This window comes from Paramormyrops kingsleyae, chromosome 8 (genome assembly GCF_048594095.1).
Source record: "Paramormyrops kingsleyae isolate MSU_618 chromosome 8, PKINGS_0.4, whole genome shotgun sequence".
In the NCBI taxonomy this organism is placed as follows: Eukaryota; Metazoa; Chordata; class Actinopteri; order Osteoglossiformes; family Mormyridae; genus Paramormyrops; species Paramormyrops kingsleyae.
Window position 1 is genome coordinate 24,524,999 of NC_132804.1, and position 16,877 is coordinate 24,541,875.

The 16,877-nt window shown below is 40.7% G+C and overlaps 1 protein-coding gene across 2 annotated transcripts in view; it reads right to left on the reverse strand.

Annotated features, from left to right (window-relative positions):
• The window catches only part of grm7 (glutamate metabotropic receptor 7), a 151,831-nt gene that overhangs the window by 5,561 nt on the left and 129,393 nt on the right, over positions 1-16,877 (reverse strand). For both annotated transcript variants that reach the window (XM_023811342.2, XM_023811341.2), the window contains 2 exons: positions 9,596-10,531; positions 2,149-2,395 (listed from right to left, as the gene is read on the reverse strand). In XM_023811342.2, coding sequence (XP_023667110.2) covers positions 2,149-2,395; positions 9,596-10,531 — 1,183 coding nt within the window. The remainder of the gene's footprint in view (positions 1-2,148; positions 2,396-9,595; positions 10,532-16,877) is intronic.

A 16,877-nucleotide genomic window follows, 5' to 3' on the forward strand; every position in this document is an offset into this window, starting at 1 on the left:
GCGTGGTATAGAATTAGCTAAAAGTGTACCTCCTTCCACTGCGATGGGCTGGCCCCCCATCCAGGGTTGTTCCCTGCCTCGTGCCCGTTGCTTCCGGGATAGGCTCCGGACCCCCCGCGACCCAGTAGGATAAGCGGGTTGGACAATGGATGGATGGATGGTACCTCCTTCCATACAAGAGTACTTAGCAAGAGCAAGAGGCAGCCAAGCAACTTACCAGCAAGCAACAATGTCACTGCTGTTTTCTTGAAGTTAGAATAGAGTGAGTCTTACATGAAAAAAAGTCATGGTACTTTTCAGTCACACTTGGTCGCAAAACTGACATTAATTTCCATTTAAACTGCGTAAGATAGCTTGTCTTATACCAAATGTAGAAACTGACAGTAAGCAATCTCGGCAACAAGCAGCAATGATTTCAAGGGAATCGTCTTCCTCCGAATGGATTATAATTTGAATTTGCTTTTCATTAGATTGACAGCTGGAGAGAGTAGGTGCCATTCTCAATGCATCAGCTGAGTACATGTTGTTCAAAAACAAGCTGCTAGACAAAAACATTACTTTTAAACAATACTGTGTTCTATTCACAGAAGTATCTCCCACAAATTTGAGCTATTTGACACGAACACGATACAGTGTTGGCTATTTGAGCACGAATCTTAAATGTATGCCAACCCTTCGGAATAGACCCTAATTTTTTCTTATGTATCTAATTAGAAAAAAATTGTGATTAATAGTAGTCTTTTTCATCAACTATGTTTTCATATCAACACTGGTTACCGTTGCTACATCTGCAACTGTATAATAGCAGCTATCATTTGCTGTTCATTGATAAGTAATAATAATGTTATCATTTTTTTAAATTAGTTGCTGAAACACAAAACTCTCTTGTAACTATGTTGATTTTATTATGTTGCAGCAGAAGAAAATCTATATTTATGCACTGATTCAGGACTTGTAAAACTGACTGGCGTTTCCACAAGACGCTGACTGCAGCAGCCTCAAAGCAACGTCTGAAAAGCAGGAAGCGTGTCGGAAGTATAGTGTTACTACACGAGATTCCTCATACTCCGGCTGCATCTTTCTTCTCCGGTTACTCCCACTCATAGTATTGTAGGACGGATTAGCCATAGAGTGCCCTGCGAGCCGTAGTCAAGCTCCAAAAATCTTTCAACGGGGATGTTGGGGGTCAAATTACTGATGGGGTACCACACGACTAAATTTGCTGGGGGGGGGGGAGGGGGGCATCCCCATGATACAATTTCTTGAGTCCATCAGATTTACTGGACAGGGAGGTAGGTGGGGTTGATCGTACAGCCCGGATTAAATGGTGTTTCAGACCAGAGTTCTGCTGATATAGTCAGTAGTGTGAGGAATGATGGTGAGGATGGATGGTATATTTTCAGCGGCGATGGTTTCTGTCATTTTTTATCACAGAGGGGATGGCATCCATGTGCATCCCATGACGGCTCGAGCCCCACCTGAAGTTGTACAGGGGGGGATCAGATAAAATCTGCAGAACAAAAGGCTGGCAAACTACCATTTGCGGGCGCTCTTCTGCTCATGGCTACCTTGTTGCTGCCCACTTGCCAGGCCAAAACATCCGACCGTGGGCGCATATGTCCATACGTGTACTGTGTCTTTTATATCCTGCTTTTATCTTTTTGTGAAATTGTATCGGGTGAATCCATTTTGGTACAGGAAAGCTGAGTTGCCATTTTGTAATCATGTCACGCGTCGGTCATGCATCGCTTAACAACGAGGATACGTTCTGAGAAACGCGTCGTGGTACAAACATCATGGAGTGTACTTACACAAACCTAGATGGTGTAGCCTACTACACACCTAGCCTACAGTATTTTTTTATTTTATGGTTAGAAAGAATACACTCGAAAATAATAAAAATAAAAAGTATGGTATAGTAAATACATATACCAATAACAGAGTTGTATATTATCATCATCAAGTCTTCTGTGCTATACTTTTATCCAACTGGTAGTACACTATGTCTGTTTACACTACCATCACCACACACGCTTGAGTAATGTGTTGTGCTACAACATGTATGTGGTCCGTTGTTGACCGGAACGTCATTAACTGGAAGGATGTTACGCGCCACATGACATGATGTTATGGTGGACTGTCACTTACTGTTGGGGTCTACGTTCTCGCAGAGCTCCGTCTTGGCCTCTCCGTTCGGCCGGTCGCTCGGTTTGTGGGAGAGCCGTGTGGACATGGTGGCCGCCGTCACCACAGCCTTGAAGCTACGCTTCCGCTTTGTCACATTGAGCTCCGGGTGGAAGATGATGACGTAGACCTTCGGCATGTAAAGCAGTCCCAGGGCCACCGAAGCGCTGAGGTTCATGGAGATGGTGAGGGTGGTCGTCTGGATGTACAGCTGACACCGAAAACGGAAAAGGAAACACGACAATGAAAATGGGTTTCTGGGTCCACTCCCCATTCTCTTCTCTCTTAAATAGACTTCACTTAAAAAATGACTAAGCGTACAAATAACAAGTCAAGCAAGATATTTTATTCGTTTTGTTGTATTTTTATGTTCCTATCTCACAAAAATGCAGAATTATAATTACATGCATCACAAATTCAAAGCAATTCACCACCTGCATTTCGAATGATTAAGCAATAGTGTTTTATTTAACTATTAAAAAGAGCTACTGGTGGTGGACCTATAAGCTGCTTGCGATTTTGAAAATGAATGGAAAAGATAAAAGTACTCATAAGAAATTCATTTTTCAGTGTTTTCCACCCATTTGTATAAGCCATTAATTACAAATGCCGGCACCTAGTGTTCTAATGAAGTCAAATAACATTTCCCAATCTTTTTACAAATCTTTTACAATACTACATCCCCAAGTATGTTCACTCTTTAATTAGAGGCTAATCAGAGGAATGATATGGTGGAAACTTCCATCAAACCTAGCTGGGCATTGATTGCTAATTTTACAAATAAGTGTTAATATGTCTAGAATGAAAGAGAATAAACATGGATCTCTGATCAAAGAAGTTAGCAGACCAGCTACAGACAACCCCAGCAATCAAAAGAAAAACAAAACCAACGTTTTATACATTTAGTGTATACGTTAGTTGATCAATAAAACATTATGATGTCATTGCATATTAATAATTAGGCACAGCACCATTTTAATCTAACTTTACACAATGATTCTACAGACAAAGCCAAGGGAAACTTCAGCGTTGTGCAGTTGTGATTTAATGGCAGTAGCGTGCTGATTTAAAGCACGAGTTGCAAAGGCATGACATAAAATATTTATGTCCGTCATTCACCTCTTTTTATTCCCTACACCCTGCCTACCCCCCCCCCCCCCCCCCCAAAAAAAAAAAAAAACACCACTCCATTGTGTATATCAGGTACCCCTATGCTGGAGAGCAATGAGGAGGTGAGCTAAAGCCCACTACTGGAAACCTGCAGGCATCTGAAAGACCCCTAATGACATGCCTGGTTATCTGCAAGGTACCTGCTGGTACACTGTGGAACAATGCTAGGTTATTCTGTCAAGCTGGGACTCAGCATGTTCTTGGGTGATCTAAAACACCCACCTGTCCATCCATCCATACCACTGTTTCTGAATCCAGGCCTCGAGGGCCCCCAGACAGCTGGGAGGGAACAAAAATATGGACTCTCTGGGTGTCCCTGATGACTGGGCTGAGAAACACTGATTTATACAACGTACAACAGGTTTTGCAGGTTGCAGTGAACTTGGAGTCTATGCAGGAACCACAGGACATAAGGCAGGGAACACCCTGAATAGGGCCTCTTTCCATCACAAGGGGCACACAGACCATCACACACCATGCACAACACAGGGATAACATTTCACCAAATTACATGGACCGAAAATGCTATATGTTTTATAAATATGTTGCCTATTTGCTGTAGGCTTACTACGAAATGCTGAGATTCTCCAAATGGCTTAAATTCTTAATGGGCAGGAAGTAATTTCAAGATATTTGTGTTTTCATCTATTTATGTGTTTATTTAACAAATCTTCCATATAAGGCTATTTATTTTGCTCCATAATTCAATTTACTTTAATCCTCCTTAAAGGTAAAGTTATTGTGATATGTAAACGGCTGCTCGGCAGATGCAGTAATAATACCACTTATAAGAAACTAATTACAGAACTTCCCCAATGACATTACTACAGTATTACTTGGAACATATAATCTCAGTTGCCCTTTGAGATTTTAGCAAGTACGATTATCTTTCAGACTCCCACATTTCCACTCCTCTGCTAAGCATGTTCCACATTAAAACTCCGCCATCACAGAATGACTCGATTTGTTGCAGTAAAAGCAGGTAGAAACATTCCTACTACGGAGAACAACTTTAATTTGTTGCAATATTCCCAATCTCCTATATTGGATGTGCAATTAGAAGATGGATAGATGATTTCATTTAATAAAGGTACACTTTTAGGTTCTATTCTTTAGTAATTGCCACATTTCAGTTCTGCGATCCGTGTATTTAGCTTTGTCTTATTTGGTCTTGCTAATGTATAAAAATTACGAGAAGGCTCAGTACCAGAAGAATGATGGCCACTTCATATGACACTGTTGTGGAGTATATCTACATCACGATTAGTATGAATCTCATGCTGTCTAAATCTACCTTCCTGTGCCAATCCTCTGAAACTAACAAAACAAAAAAAAAGCAACTTCTTGCTGCTGCTGCAAGCCCCATCTAAAACGAAACATAATGATAGTTTCCATTGGTCGAGTGCCACCACAATGCCTCTCCTCAGACTTCAGAGTGCCACCACAATGCCTCTCCTCAGACTTCAGACTTCAGACTTTTGGTTTCTGGGATATTCTCTCATTTGGCCAAAGAGGTGCTGAGAAACAAACAAACAAAAAAAAAAAAGCTGGGGGGAGAGTTCAGGGACGAGGCACCAACATCTCCGCAGTTTGGCAGCACCCGTCGACAGAGAGGGCAGGAATATTCACGGGCCGCTTGCTATCACTGATCGCACTTTTAATGCCATGCCAGGGTGTCTGTTTTGCAGCGGCTAATGAAAAACAGCCCTGAGGCCTCCCTAGGCTACAGAGGCCCTGTCAGAACCCCTTTAGCAGCATTGTGTCCCAGAGCTCTGTTCTGGAAGTAGGCCACTTCAAGGAGACACAAGGTGGGCACCTAGGTAGAAACAAAAGTCAGGCCTGCAACTGCTGTCTATGATTACATGCTTTCACTTGACCTCAAGTTAGGCCACAACGCTCTGCAATTCGAATTCCGCTTCACGCCTTTGCAGTAAATGCTGAAAACTTGATATCTCATTTATCCAATACAGTTCAGGCAGACCGATACAGTAATCTGTTTTTAAAATACACTCCATCTGATCCATCCATTTCCATAACTTTTTATCTAGTACAGGTTTGCAATGAGCAGGAAACTATCCTGGGAAGCACACAGGAGCTGGCAGAGGTTCCCCTGGATGAGATACCAGTCACAGACCAGGAAATTCCCGCAAAGACGCAGGAAACATCAAATCCGCTGTCCTGGAGTCAGGAGGTTAAAGTTCGAAGATAAAACTCTCCCTCATTATAACTGCAATGTTGTCTACTGCTTCATCCTAACACAAAAAATTATGTTATTAAAAAAAAGTATATTGTGCTGTGTACTTTAAATTCAATTCAGTTTATTTTTATGCCACACCACACTTGGTCCAAAGGGAAGAATATAAGTGTTGATGTAATAGTGATAAAAGGAATGAGTATTAAAAGACAACCCCTTGCTGTGGTTATGCTTCTCACAAAATAACACTATTCAAGTTTAAAACTTGATTATGTCAAAATACATGGTATATTCATTTGGTAAATGGGAAATGAAAGGAGTTCTGTGTAGTTAAACTGCATTATAGTAATTAAAAATTACAACATGAAGTTTTCACAGTTGCATTTAAATATATCTGCTGCAAATAATACAATTTCTTTACTATTCCATTCATATGTATGTAAATAATAATAATTAATTTGACCACATAACTGAAGGTGTTGCTGCTGATTGCAATGGGGCAAATCGGGAGGATTTAAAAAATTTACAGAAGTGCTCCCAATGCAGAGGAATTGGCCTAACCTAAAGGTGTACTACTACCTTATGTCAATTCTTTACTTTATCCAGCACACTAAGAGATGCTAATGTCTTCTGAGCCGAGAAGGTTGGAAGGGTCAACTGCATATGCCCGGTGTTTAAGATTATCAGACTGTGTATACCTATGGTAATACTACTATCAGTTGGTTGAATCTTGCACATAGTATACTTTACTTGAAGTATTATCAGTCAAGTGTTATGTTCAAAGCAATGGATGTGTTATAGTGGAGCTGCCGCTAATCTGTAGTGCAGAAGGGATGAACACTGCTATTAGCTATTAGCTATTAGCTGCTCGTGCACAAGGAGGCTCTGGTGGACAGGTCACCCTGGAGCACTCTGCAGGGAACCCCCCGCATGACGTAAACAACGAGCTACAGCTCCAGGCCAAACAGAGACATGTCGTGTCTCTCTTGACAATTTCAATTAATCTTTAAAAAATATTTGAAATACCTCAATGAAAGAATATTTTGTTTATAATCCTGAAGATTCTCATAAACAAATTCTGGTTCACAATGAATGTTACCAGGGACGTTTCTAGCTATTGAAAAAAATCAGGGGCCAAGTCAAGTTTACCCGGGGCTGGACTTTTTATTTTTTGAAAGAAGACTGGCATCAGGGGTAAAATACTTGGGGGTTTAAAATATTTAATGATGTGCATTTTACAGTGTCCCTAAGTCAGTCTGTCTGTCTGCCTATCTATCTGTCTATCTTTTCTTCCAAGGAAACTACATGCAGTTATTTTTTCCTTCTTCTTTTGTAGCTGGGTTTTGACCAAACAGCGGGGGTTGCCAGGTTGGCTTGATGTGAGGTGCTAGAGCCTCCCCTCTCTGATGTGCTGGGTTTGAATCTCACTTCGACTCGTTTTTGTGTGTTCGCCCCTGGTTGTGTGTGTTTCTTCTAGGTCCTCTGGCTTCCTTGCATTGCCGAAAGAAATGCTATTGCAGAATTTACTGCCTGCAGTGAATCCAAAATCCTCATTTGTCAATTTTAAGGAAACACGGTACCATCTCATATTAACCATGAATATTATTTTTTAAACAATTAAAGTTTATTCTAATCTAGCCAGCAGCCAAGTAGGGTATCCCATTAGGATCAGTCTTTAGTACTAGAGTACCACTATAAAGACTGCATTCCCCTAGGTAATAGATCTTTTTAAGGCTAAAAAATATAGAACAACTGAACATCTTCCCAAAAATGTTGTGTTGTTGAAATGTATAGCAACTCTTCACAAAATGTATTATACACTAACTTCATTGCTCTTCCACCATCTCAACTTCTTCTAGCCTAATAAAGCATGACTTAAGTTTAGAGTAGTAAAAATGAACAACGTTCAGGCACAAATTTACACATGCAATTCATATCTTGAAAAATATTCTGATAGCCTAGTGCATCAATTTCCCAATTAAAATAGTGACATGTTACAGATTATAATCCCACACCTGAAAATATCGGAGCAAAGTTAATCTAAAACTTAGATAGAAGAACAATGATAAACAACCTGGTCATATATTACCCTGGCATTAGTCTCAGTAAGAGGCTTCAGCCTTCAGTATTACGAGGGAACAGCTATTTATATAAATAAATCCTGTAACTCTAATAACAGAGGGTTGGCGTCAACTGTGACCAGACGGCTCGGTCATGTTCTCTGATCAGGCAGTAATGTTATTACGCAAAGCCCTCAGCTCAACAGCAGCTGCTACATATTTTAATTTTTCACAGACTACTGGAGAAAACAACACATACTGCGCATCAGGTAAATCAATTAAGACGGCTCTTCCCATTGTGTCCGACAAAAGTGGAAAGACACACATGTCTTAATGGAAGTCATAAAAAGCACAGGCCATTAAGCACGGAGGCATTAGCATTGCAAATAGAACCCAACTTGCTTTATGTGATATGCATAGGGGACGTGGTGATTTAGTATTCTATCCACTTTGATTCCATACTTTCTCAACATGACCTTGACTGAGCTGCTATATACTGCATATTCCTGAGCGTCTTCAGGGACACACCTGCCGTCAGATGTGATCGCAGCCTTCCTGTGATGTCATTTTAAAATGGACAGTGCTTCCTGCTTAAACAGCACGGCCTCAGCCTGTCAGTTAAATCGCTCTCCTGTGATTAACGTCCACCAGCCCAGGTTTATCTCCAGCAACTTGTACAGCTGCGTGAAAAACGTCCCTCTCGTGTCTCCAGGAAAGTGACATCAAAGACATTGGAACCTCTGTGTCTTTGCTTGGCAAGAGCACAGAGAGAGACTATGATAATTCAAGATTTAAGATGAGACGTTTTATTACACATGTGTAGCTAGTGCATTGGAATGCTTATTTGTTCAGGTGGTACAAAGACCAGCTAATGGTATAGAAATAAATAACAGGCAAGAGCACAGGCAAAATAAGTAACACATCACAATTCAAAGTAATATCCTTTTCCAAGTGTTTTCTTCACATACTTAGTTTTTTATGTTTGGGCTTGAATCATTTCCATATTCAAAATTTTTACATGCTAAAATATCATGTACACAAATGATTCAGGCATCAACATTTTCAGGGGGATTAATTGTGCTTCTCTCAAAGTATATAATGGAACCATTTCTTTCTGAGTGAATTTTCTTGAACTGTAATTTATGCATGAAATATGGAGTTATAAAAAAATAGTATTAGTTTGAAACTTTACCCCTCATCAATGTCCTTGGAAATTTAAAGGAGACAGTATAATTACTCTAACTTTTTTGTAGTTTTTAAAAGTAATATTAAGTTAAAATCACTGAGGGGAAATCCATCCAAGTCTTCCCTAATATCCCTGTGAATTTTACGTAATTAGCCAAGGTCTTGACTTGTCATCATTAAATGAAGGTGGCAATGAAAGCAGCCCTTAACTGCTAAGCTAACTGTACCATCAATCATCCTGACAAAGCGATAGTTTAGATATATTCAAGTGGTACAACACAAATTTAATATATGAAAGCTGTAAATACATGCCCCATATTTACAATTTCAGACATAAAGATATATTTTAATCCTAATAGTTTAATGACAGTGGCAATGACTCATATAGTCATTGGTTGAACAGTATAGAGGTGCCTTAAATTAATCAATCCAAAAAGACAGGAAGACAAATTACCTCAGAGCTCATTAAATGCCTTTATACAGTAACACTGCCAATGATACATTAATTCCTAATGAAGTTTACTTTCATACAAAGGTACAGAGGGACAACCAGCAATATATTACAGCTACAGCAGCGTGGAAACTCAGCTTGAGTTTAAGCCACAAATAATCATTGTTACAACATCAGATCATTGATAGATTATCTATTATGCTAAAGATGTACAAAGGGTTGACTGTCCTGCCTTCCTTAAAGGGTGGAATATTATGGCTGCCCACAAACAATTTTCAGTGTCAGTTGATTCACTGCTTTAACATGCATGTCATATGTGTGCTTGGCAGAATAAGATTAAGAGGTTCTTACCTTCTCTGCAGACTGTGCAGTGCCGAAAAATATGGGTATAAAAGCCAGCCACACGATGCAGGTGGTGTACATGGTGAAACCAATGGGCTTGGCCTCGTTGAAGTTCTCCGGAACACCCCGGGTCTTGATGGCGTAAACTGTGCACGTTACCATGAGCAGAATGCTGTATCCTAAGGAACATATGATTTGTAGATCCGAGATGTCGCACTTTAGCACCCCTCGGGATTGCTCAGGATTCATGGTCTTCTGCTCGTCATAGTCGATGATTGTGTTCGGAGGATCCACGCAAAACCAAATGAAGACCCCCAGTAGCTGGACAGAGATGAGACTAAAGGTAACGGCCAGCTGGGATGTGGGACTGATCAGTCGAGGGGCAGTCACTGACTTCTTGCCTTGCTCAAAGATGCGGTAAATACGGTTAGTTTTGGTAAGGAGAGCCGCGTAGCTGATGCACATGCCAAGGCCGAGAAAAATACGGCGGAAGGAGCAGACGGCCACGTTGGGTTTGGCGATCATAAGGAAGGTGATGATGTAACATAGGAAAATCCCTGTCAGCAGTACGTAGCTCAGCTCCCGGCCTGAGGCTCGTACGATTGGCGTGTCATTGTAGCGGATGAATGTGGCCATGACAAAGATGGTGGCGATGATTCCCAGCATAGCCAGGAAGACTGGGATGACTGCCCAGGGGGAATGCCACTCTAGCATGACGATGGGAATAGGCTGACAGGCTGTCCGGTTAGAGTTGGGCCTCATGTCGTAGGCACACAGCCTGCAAGAGGTTTCGTCGTACTGGTACTGGTACCCATCGCATGGCTCGCAATGCCAGCAGCAGGCCATGCCCTTCACCATCTTCTTGCGCTCGCCCGCTTTGCAGGGGAGGCTGCACACCGATATTGGGATTTCCTGCTCACTGTTTGGCCACTGCATCTCATCTATCTGTAAGACATGCAGCAGTACACACAAAGTCAATAAATGAAGACTCGACGTCAACTATATTTGGACCACATGTCAAGTATGGTGGTGGGTTTGTTGTTTCTGGGACCCCACCCCTCAGATGTTTCAGAACGCAAACAAACAGTTAGAGAGTATAGTCAGAGGATCATGGCTAGCTAGCTGGTTAGCCAAACATGCAGCTTCAGCATTTTCTAAATAAGGAAAGTGTCTGCAGAACCTCGGGGAGGCAACGCAAATGCATGGTTTGTGTGGCGGTAAACACCGCTGCTGATGGCAAGGGAATTACGTAGTCCTTAATACTTTAGTCCATGCAGAATGTATTTATAATATCCTTACACTATTTTTGTAATGGCAGCTACATTCACATATTAGGAAGTAATGCTGTTTGGCTATCATAACTCCAGGATCCAGTTTCCCATTCTGAATGACAAGCTCTGGAAATAACAGCAGTTCTCAGTCCTATACACTGCATCCATTTTTCTTTGATAGCTAAGTTATTTCTCGTTCATGGTCGACTTTGATTTACTACCAAGGAAACTGATAATTGCACACTTAGATGGTTGCTCTGGAAGATAGTGGGGTTTGATTTATTGAGTGGAAGCCATGTGTAATTAAAAGCTATTGTGATACATCAACAGGGTCCATTGACTTTATCGGATACTTTGATAATATGGATTTCACTGGGCAGTCACATCCTCAACATGTCACATTATTTGCCAGTCTGATACCCAAGATTGATTCTGAAAAAGAAAAAGAAACAGGAACAATGGTATATTAACCCTCCGTATAGCTAAGAAGCGTTAGCGTCATTGTCTGTAGCTGGCTGCGCCGGTCTGCCCTCCTCCCCACCCCCATTCCCGGTGGCACATGAGGATGGTGCAGTGAAACTGCATCAGGCCCAGTGATGCACAGAGCACACAGGCCAAGAAGCTGCTCCAAGGGGCTCCAGAAGCCAAATGAATGTTTTCCGAGCAGCTACTTGGTTTTCAGGTTGACAAACAGCCACCTTGGGGCCAAAGCCCACTTACTTTACACCTTCCCTCACATGCTCATTCCACTCTTACCCTCCCCCCGCTCAGGCATTCAAACCCACAAGCATCACGTTACAGGGCTATCTTGTGATGTTCGAGGGCTGTCATGCTCTCTCCAGGCTCAGTTTTGTATTCACACCAGTGATATTACCTCGCAAACATACCTCTGGAGAGTGAGAGACCATCACATGTGACAGATTTTTTACTGTCACCTTGTGCTATAATATATTTCAATAACTACATGCAGCACAAAATGCATCCAAGCCATCTTGTATTGAGTAAGACTTTTTCTTCCAGATGATGACATCCAATTATCATCAAGGTCAATATTGCCTTGTAATTATGTTTATAATTAATCAACTATATGCAGTCCTAGGTAGAGAGAATTGCTCCTTGAAAAGATGAACCTGCCCATGGAACACAGAGGGTTTTGCGAAGGGTTAGTTAATTAGCAAAAATATACTATATATACTATATATTTGGAGTTTCTTATAATCCCTCATGTTTGCGTGTTGTGTTTGCATCTGAAAAAATGGAAACGGTTAAACTATTATATAACAATCAATCGTTATATAAATTGTATGTGCTGACAACCCCCACCACGCCTCCCTGGAATTATTAGTAACATAAACGGGTATGCGAACATCAAAACATTGGCAACCTCTATCTTAATGACAAACCCTTCATTTTGCTAGTGAGTACATTGCAATGCTTCTCTTTGCCTACCCCATCTTGCTCTTCTTAGCTTGGGGGTCACAGTGCAGGGTCAGCCAACGTGTGGCACCCCCGGAGCTGGGGGGTTAACGGCCTTGCTCAAGGGCCCAAAGACATGCACCTGTTTCGCAGAGGCCAGGGCTCAAGCCCGCGATTTTCTAATCACAGGCACAGAGACTTAGCCCGCTAAGCCATTCACTGGTTAAACAATTGACCCTGAAACAGAGGTTGTAAAATGCATTTTACACTTCATTATTCATTAAACATGTCCTCAGTTTAACCCGCCATAATTGCATTCATTTTAATTATTCAATTTCATGTAGGCTCTCTTAAAACTCAGCGTGCAAATAGAAAGTCATGAGAAAATAATAAGCACATAGAAATACAATGTATGTAACCTTTTTACGGAGGTTATACTGTCTAGATGACAATTCATTTTGATGCATACCTGGAGCTATGTTCCTTATTTGGACTTCTGGGGTCCACAGTCTCAAAGCCCATAATCATACACAGCATGGAAACCGTAATGAGATTAACAGCCCCGTTGCTATGGATACAAAACAAGATTTGTCATTCTAGCCTTGAGTATTGTTTCTCGTTTTCTTGAAAGGGAGCATAAAAAATACAATAAACTATGCCTATAATAAGTATGGTGTTTTCAGTACAAAAATGTTTGTTACAAACATACATTATTAATGACACATTCCTCTCATTGACTAGAATCTGGCAGATTCCAGCCGGGACTGACCTCTGAGGTCTCAAACCTTTATTTTAAAATCCTAACATTTCTTCAGGTGCTGACTTGAATGAGCATGTTTTCATTTGAAGTGCAAAGAACCAACAGTGCTGCAATTGCCATTACAGAAACATGCGGTCCTGCAACTGTTTTTCAATTATTTAATACTCAGTTTAAATATTTAATTAAACGACGCATGTAAAATTCCTTGGAAGAGATTGATTTTTGCAAGCTGTCTTCATAATCCTGAACAAGTCATTATAAACATCCTTGTTGAATTTTAGAATGTACGTGTGTGTGTGTGTGTGTGTGGGGGGGGGGGGGGGGGGGTGTCTGAGCACCTGCCCCTTTCACCTGAATGAATGAAAGTGCCCCCCCTTGATGTTTCAAGGTCCCTTTTCCAATAACCAACCAACACACAAAGTCCATGAATATTGAGCACCTTCCCCTTGAAAAGTCTGTGCACGTCAGAGTATTTTCCAGTAAGGAGCGTACCTTCTGCCAGTGTAAGTAGACTGCATTACAGGTATAGTCCATGTTGCACTTCTGCATTTGGCTTCAAGGCCTCCACTGACGCAGGGAGATGGAAAATCCAACACATTTCCTAAAAAGTATCCATAAGGCCAGAAGTCCTCATGCACATCCATGCGGTGCTAATGAAGTCCTGCTGGTGCCAGTTTGATGGTACAGCTTAAATAAATTTTAACTGAACTGTCAGGACAGGATAGACAATTACACTGGGCATATGCCTGGTTTGGAGAAATATGAGTTATTCCTGGCTTGTTCATTCATTTAACTCTAATATCTTTTATGACTGTCAAAACCTGAACTGTAATTGTGGCTTTACATTAAGTAAACAAACCATATTAAGGCAAAGAAATTGGCTATGCATTTCCTTAACTGCTTATGTAAATGAAAGCATTTCTAGCTAATTGTACAGTATTATCATTCCTTCATGAATAATGCAAATTGTGTTTGGGATCCATTTACTAACATCTCTAATTTGTCCACTAAAACGAAACTGCTCATTTGTAGACTGGAGCCCAAAGCCATAGATATTTCTATAAATAAAAAATCAGAAGTCTAAATACAAAATTCAAAACTAAATGTAAAGTAAATCTAAACAGCATGTTTTTCTCCATGACGAAAGCACAAATGTGAATTCCTTTTTCCTTTTACCAAAAGGAGGCAATAGACAGTTTGCCCTTCATTGGCATTTTGGAATGAGGAATTAAGGGACGTCAAGCTGCCATGGTTAGTGGCATAAGTGGGAATCTTTAGTAAACATTTATCATGAATGTAGGAGTGATACTGATAAAGGAAGCAGACCATTGTACCGCATGTATCACTGAACAAACATGTTGTTTTCTCACTTAACAAACGTGTTGTTTTCTCACTTAACAAACGTGTTGTTTTCTCATTTAACAAACGTGTTGTTTTCTCACTTAACAAACATATTGTTTTCTCACTTAACAAACGTGTTGTTTTCTTACTTAACAAACATATTGTTTTCTCACTTAACAAACGTGTTGTATTCTGCTTCACAAGGTTTCACACCAGATGGTCAACAAAATGTCAAGACACATCAATACGTATATGTACGGTACATGTTTTGAGATTCACAAAATAAGACAAATCCCAAAGTAGCCGCAACACCAGGTGACTATAAAACCCACTTAACTTGAGTAGAAGTTTCAGGAAGATTTACGACCAGTAGCTTGTTGTACCCCAGTATGATAATATAGCTGAAACGAGCCTCCTCATATCTCAGTAAGGCTGCTCTTACATGGACCCCTTCTGTTCTCTGTCCCAGCCTGGGACATGCAGATGGTAATCATTTAATTTCCACTGAGTGGAATCGTTATGAACTTGTAGCCAATGGTGGAATCTGAGCTACAAGAGGAATATATAACAGCATTTCTCTGAACGGCGCGCAATGGCTCAACATTAGCCGAAAAGCCAAATGGATTTTCAATTAGATTTAAGTAGCTGATTGATGAACAGACTGAAAATGTGTCAGACAGACCAACCGTGGAACGTCACACTATCAGAAAATTAGTTTTAGGCTTAATACAACAACAAAGTATAAAATGACTGCAGGGGTTCCAGTTTTAAATTTTGTAATCATAACAAACAACAAATATTAATGCAAAAACTTATTGAAAGGTTTTTATAATAAGTGTTCCTAGCAATTCATTGCACCCCCCCGTAAAATCATTTGGCTTACCAGAAAGGAGAGTCGCTTATATTATATAACAATATACAAGATACAGAGACAGCATTTGTTAGATTAGTATGGTTGTTTGTTGACCAGATCTCATTAATAAAGAAGAAAATGCAGCTCCCATTCCATCACCCCACCTCCTCTTATGAAGAAGCAGCTGCCTCCTCAGGCTGTGGGCGCAGATGGCAGGAAGGCCTAGTATTTACTGCTGGTCAACATTCTTTTTTTTTTTTAAAAAACCAAGCTGTAATTTAAACAGAATATATTTTAAAGCCTATATACTGTAACCTATGTTTCCTACTGTATATTACCAAATTAAGCATAATTTTATCTATGTCAAATCTATTTTACAACACCTTTATACACATAGATTCATGCCTTTATGGCTGGAACAGGAAATATATGTAGCTATGATGTGCAGGTTATGAAGATGTCATGCAGGTTCTCGGTAAAGAAAGAGACTATAAAATATCTATTGCAAGGTAAGAAATGCATCTGTCCAAAGCTGCTGTTTCTCTTACACCTCCATCGGTGTAACTTTCATTTCCCAAATTCTGCTGATATCCCCCCTTAGCACATATGGCACACCATTATAACAAGGACATTAACTTTACACTTGAGGCTGCGGAAAAATTTCCCTTTCTCTAATCACTATAACATATTAATTATTTTATAGTCGTGCCTAAATTTTTTGTCCATGAACATTAAAAACTCAGAGTATTCCTGTCCTGTGTATCGAACGGAATGTAGAATATGACAACCTTATAGAACTGAGTCTTAAGTAGTAACACATCTGTCCTTCGTTTTTACAGCAAATGACTCTTGATAAAGCCAGCAGTATGAGAGAAATCAGACAGCCTACACAAACTATAGCATAAATGATGAATTCTGTCAGGGTCAGCCCCTGTCCGACCCCCAGCCCCTGTCCGACCCGCAGCCCCTGTCCGACCCCCAGCCCCTGTCCGACCCCGCCCTTCGTGTCTCCTCCCAGTTCCCCCAGCAGGTGTCCCCTGCCCTCCTCCCTGTCTCCTGCTCTTCAGCCCCAGTGTGCCTAAGTTCCCAGCTTGTTTCCCTTTTTTTTCTTTTACCTTTTGGTTATTTTAAATTGGTCTTATTTTCCTTAATATTTAGCATTGCTTGCTTTGTCTTTGCGCTGCGATCCTGATTTTGGCCATTTTCCCTGTGTGATTGATTCCCCTTGTTGGTATGCGTTTGTTAGTTGTATTTTCGATAGGTTTTGCCTGATAGTTATTGTGGTTTTTCTGTGTTGCTCCCAGCCTTTATTTCTGTTTTATCAGTTTTGTTTTGACCCCTTGTGGTCCCTTTTGTTTTCCGCTTCTCCCTTTCTGTTCTATTAAATAAAACCTGGTTTGTACTGGAGCTGCAACCTGACTCATTCCTCCTTGACATGCCCTGCTGTAACACAATTCTTTATGATGGACTGTAAATATACATTCAGTGGTGTCAGGGGGACATGGACACCCTGACAGATTCGGGGGGGGGGGCAGCACTTGAATACATAAAATTATATGCAAAATTGGGGAGAGGGTACATTTAGTTAGGGAACCCAGATTTTCTATGTATACCCCGGTATACATTAATGGCAGGTTAATCTTTATTCCA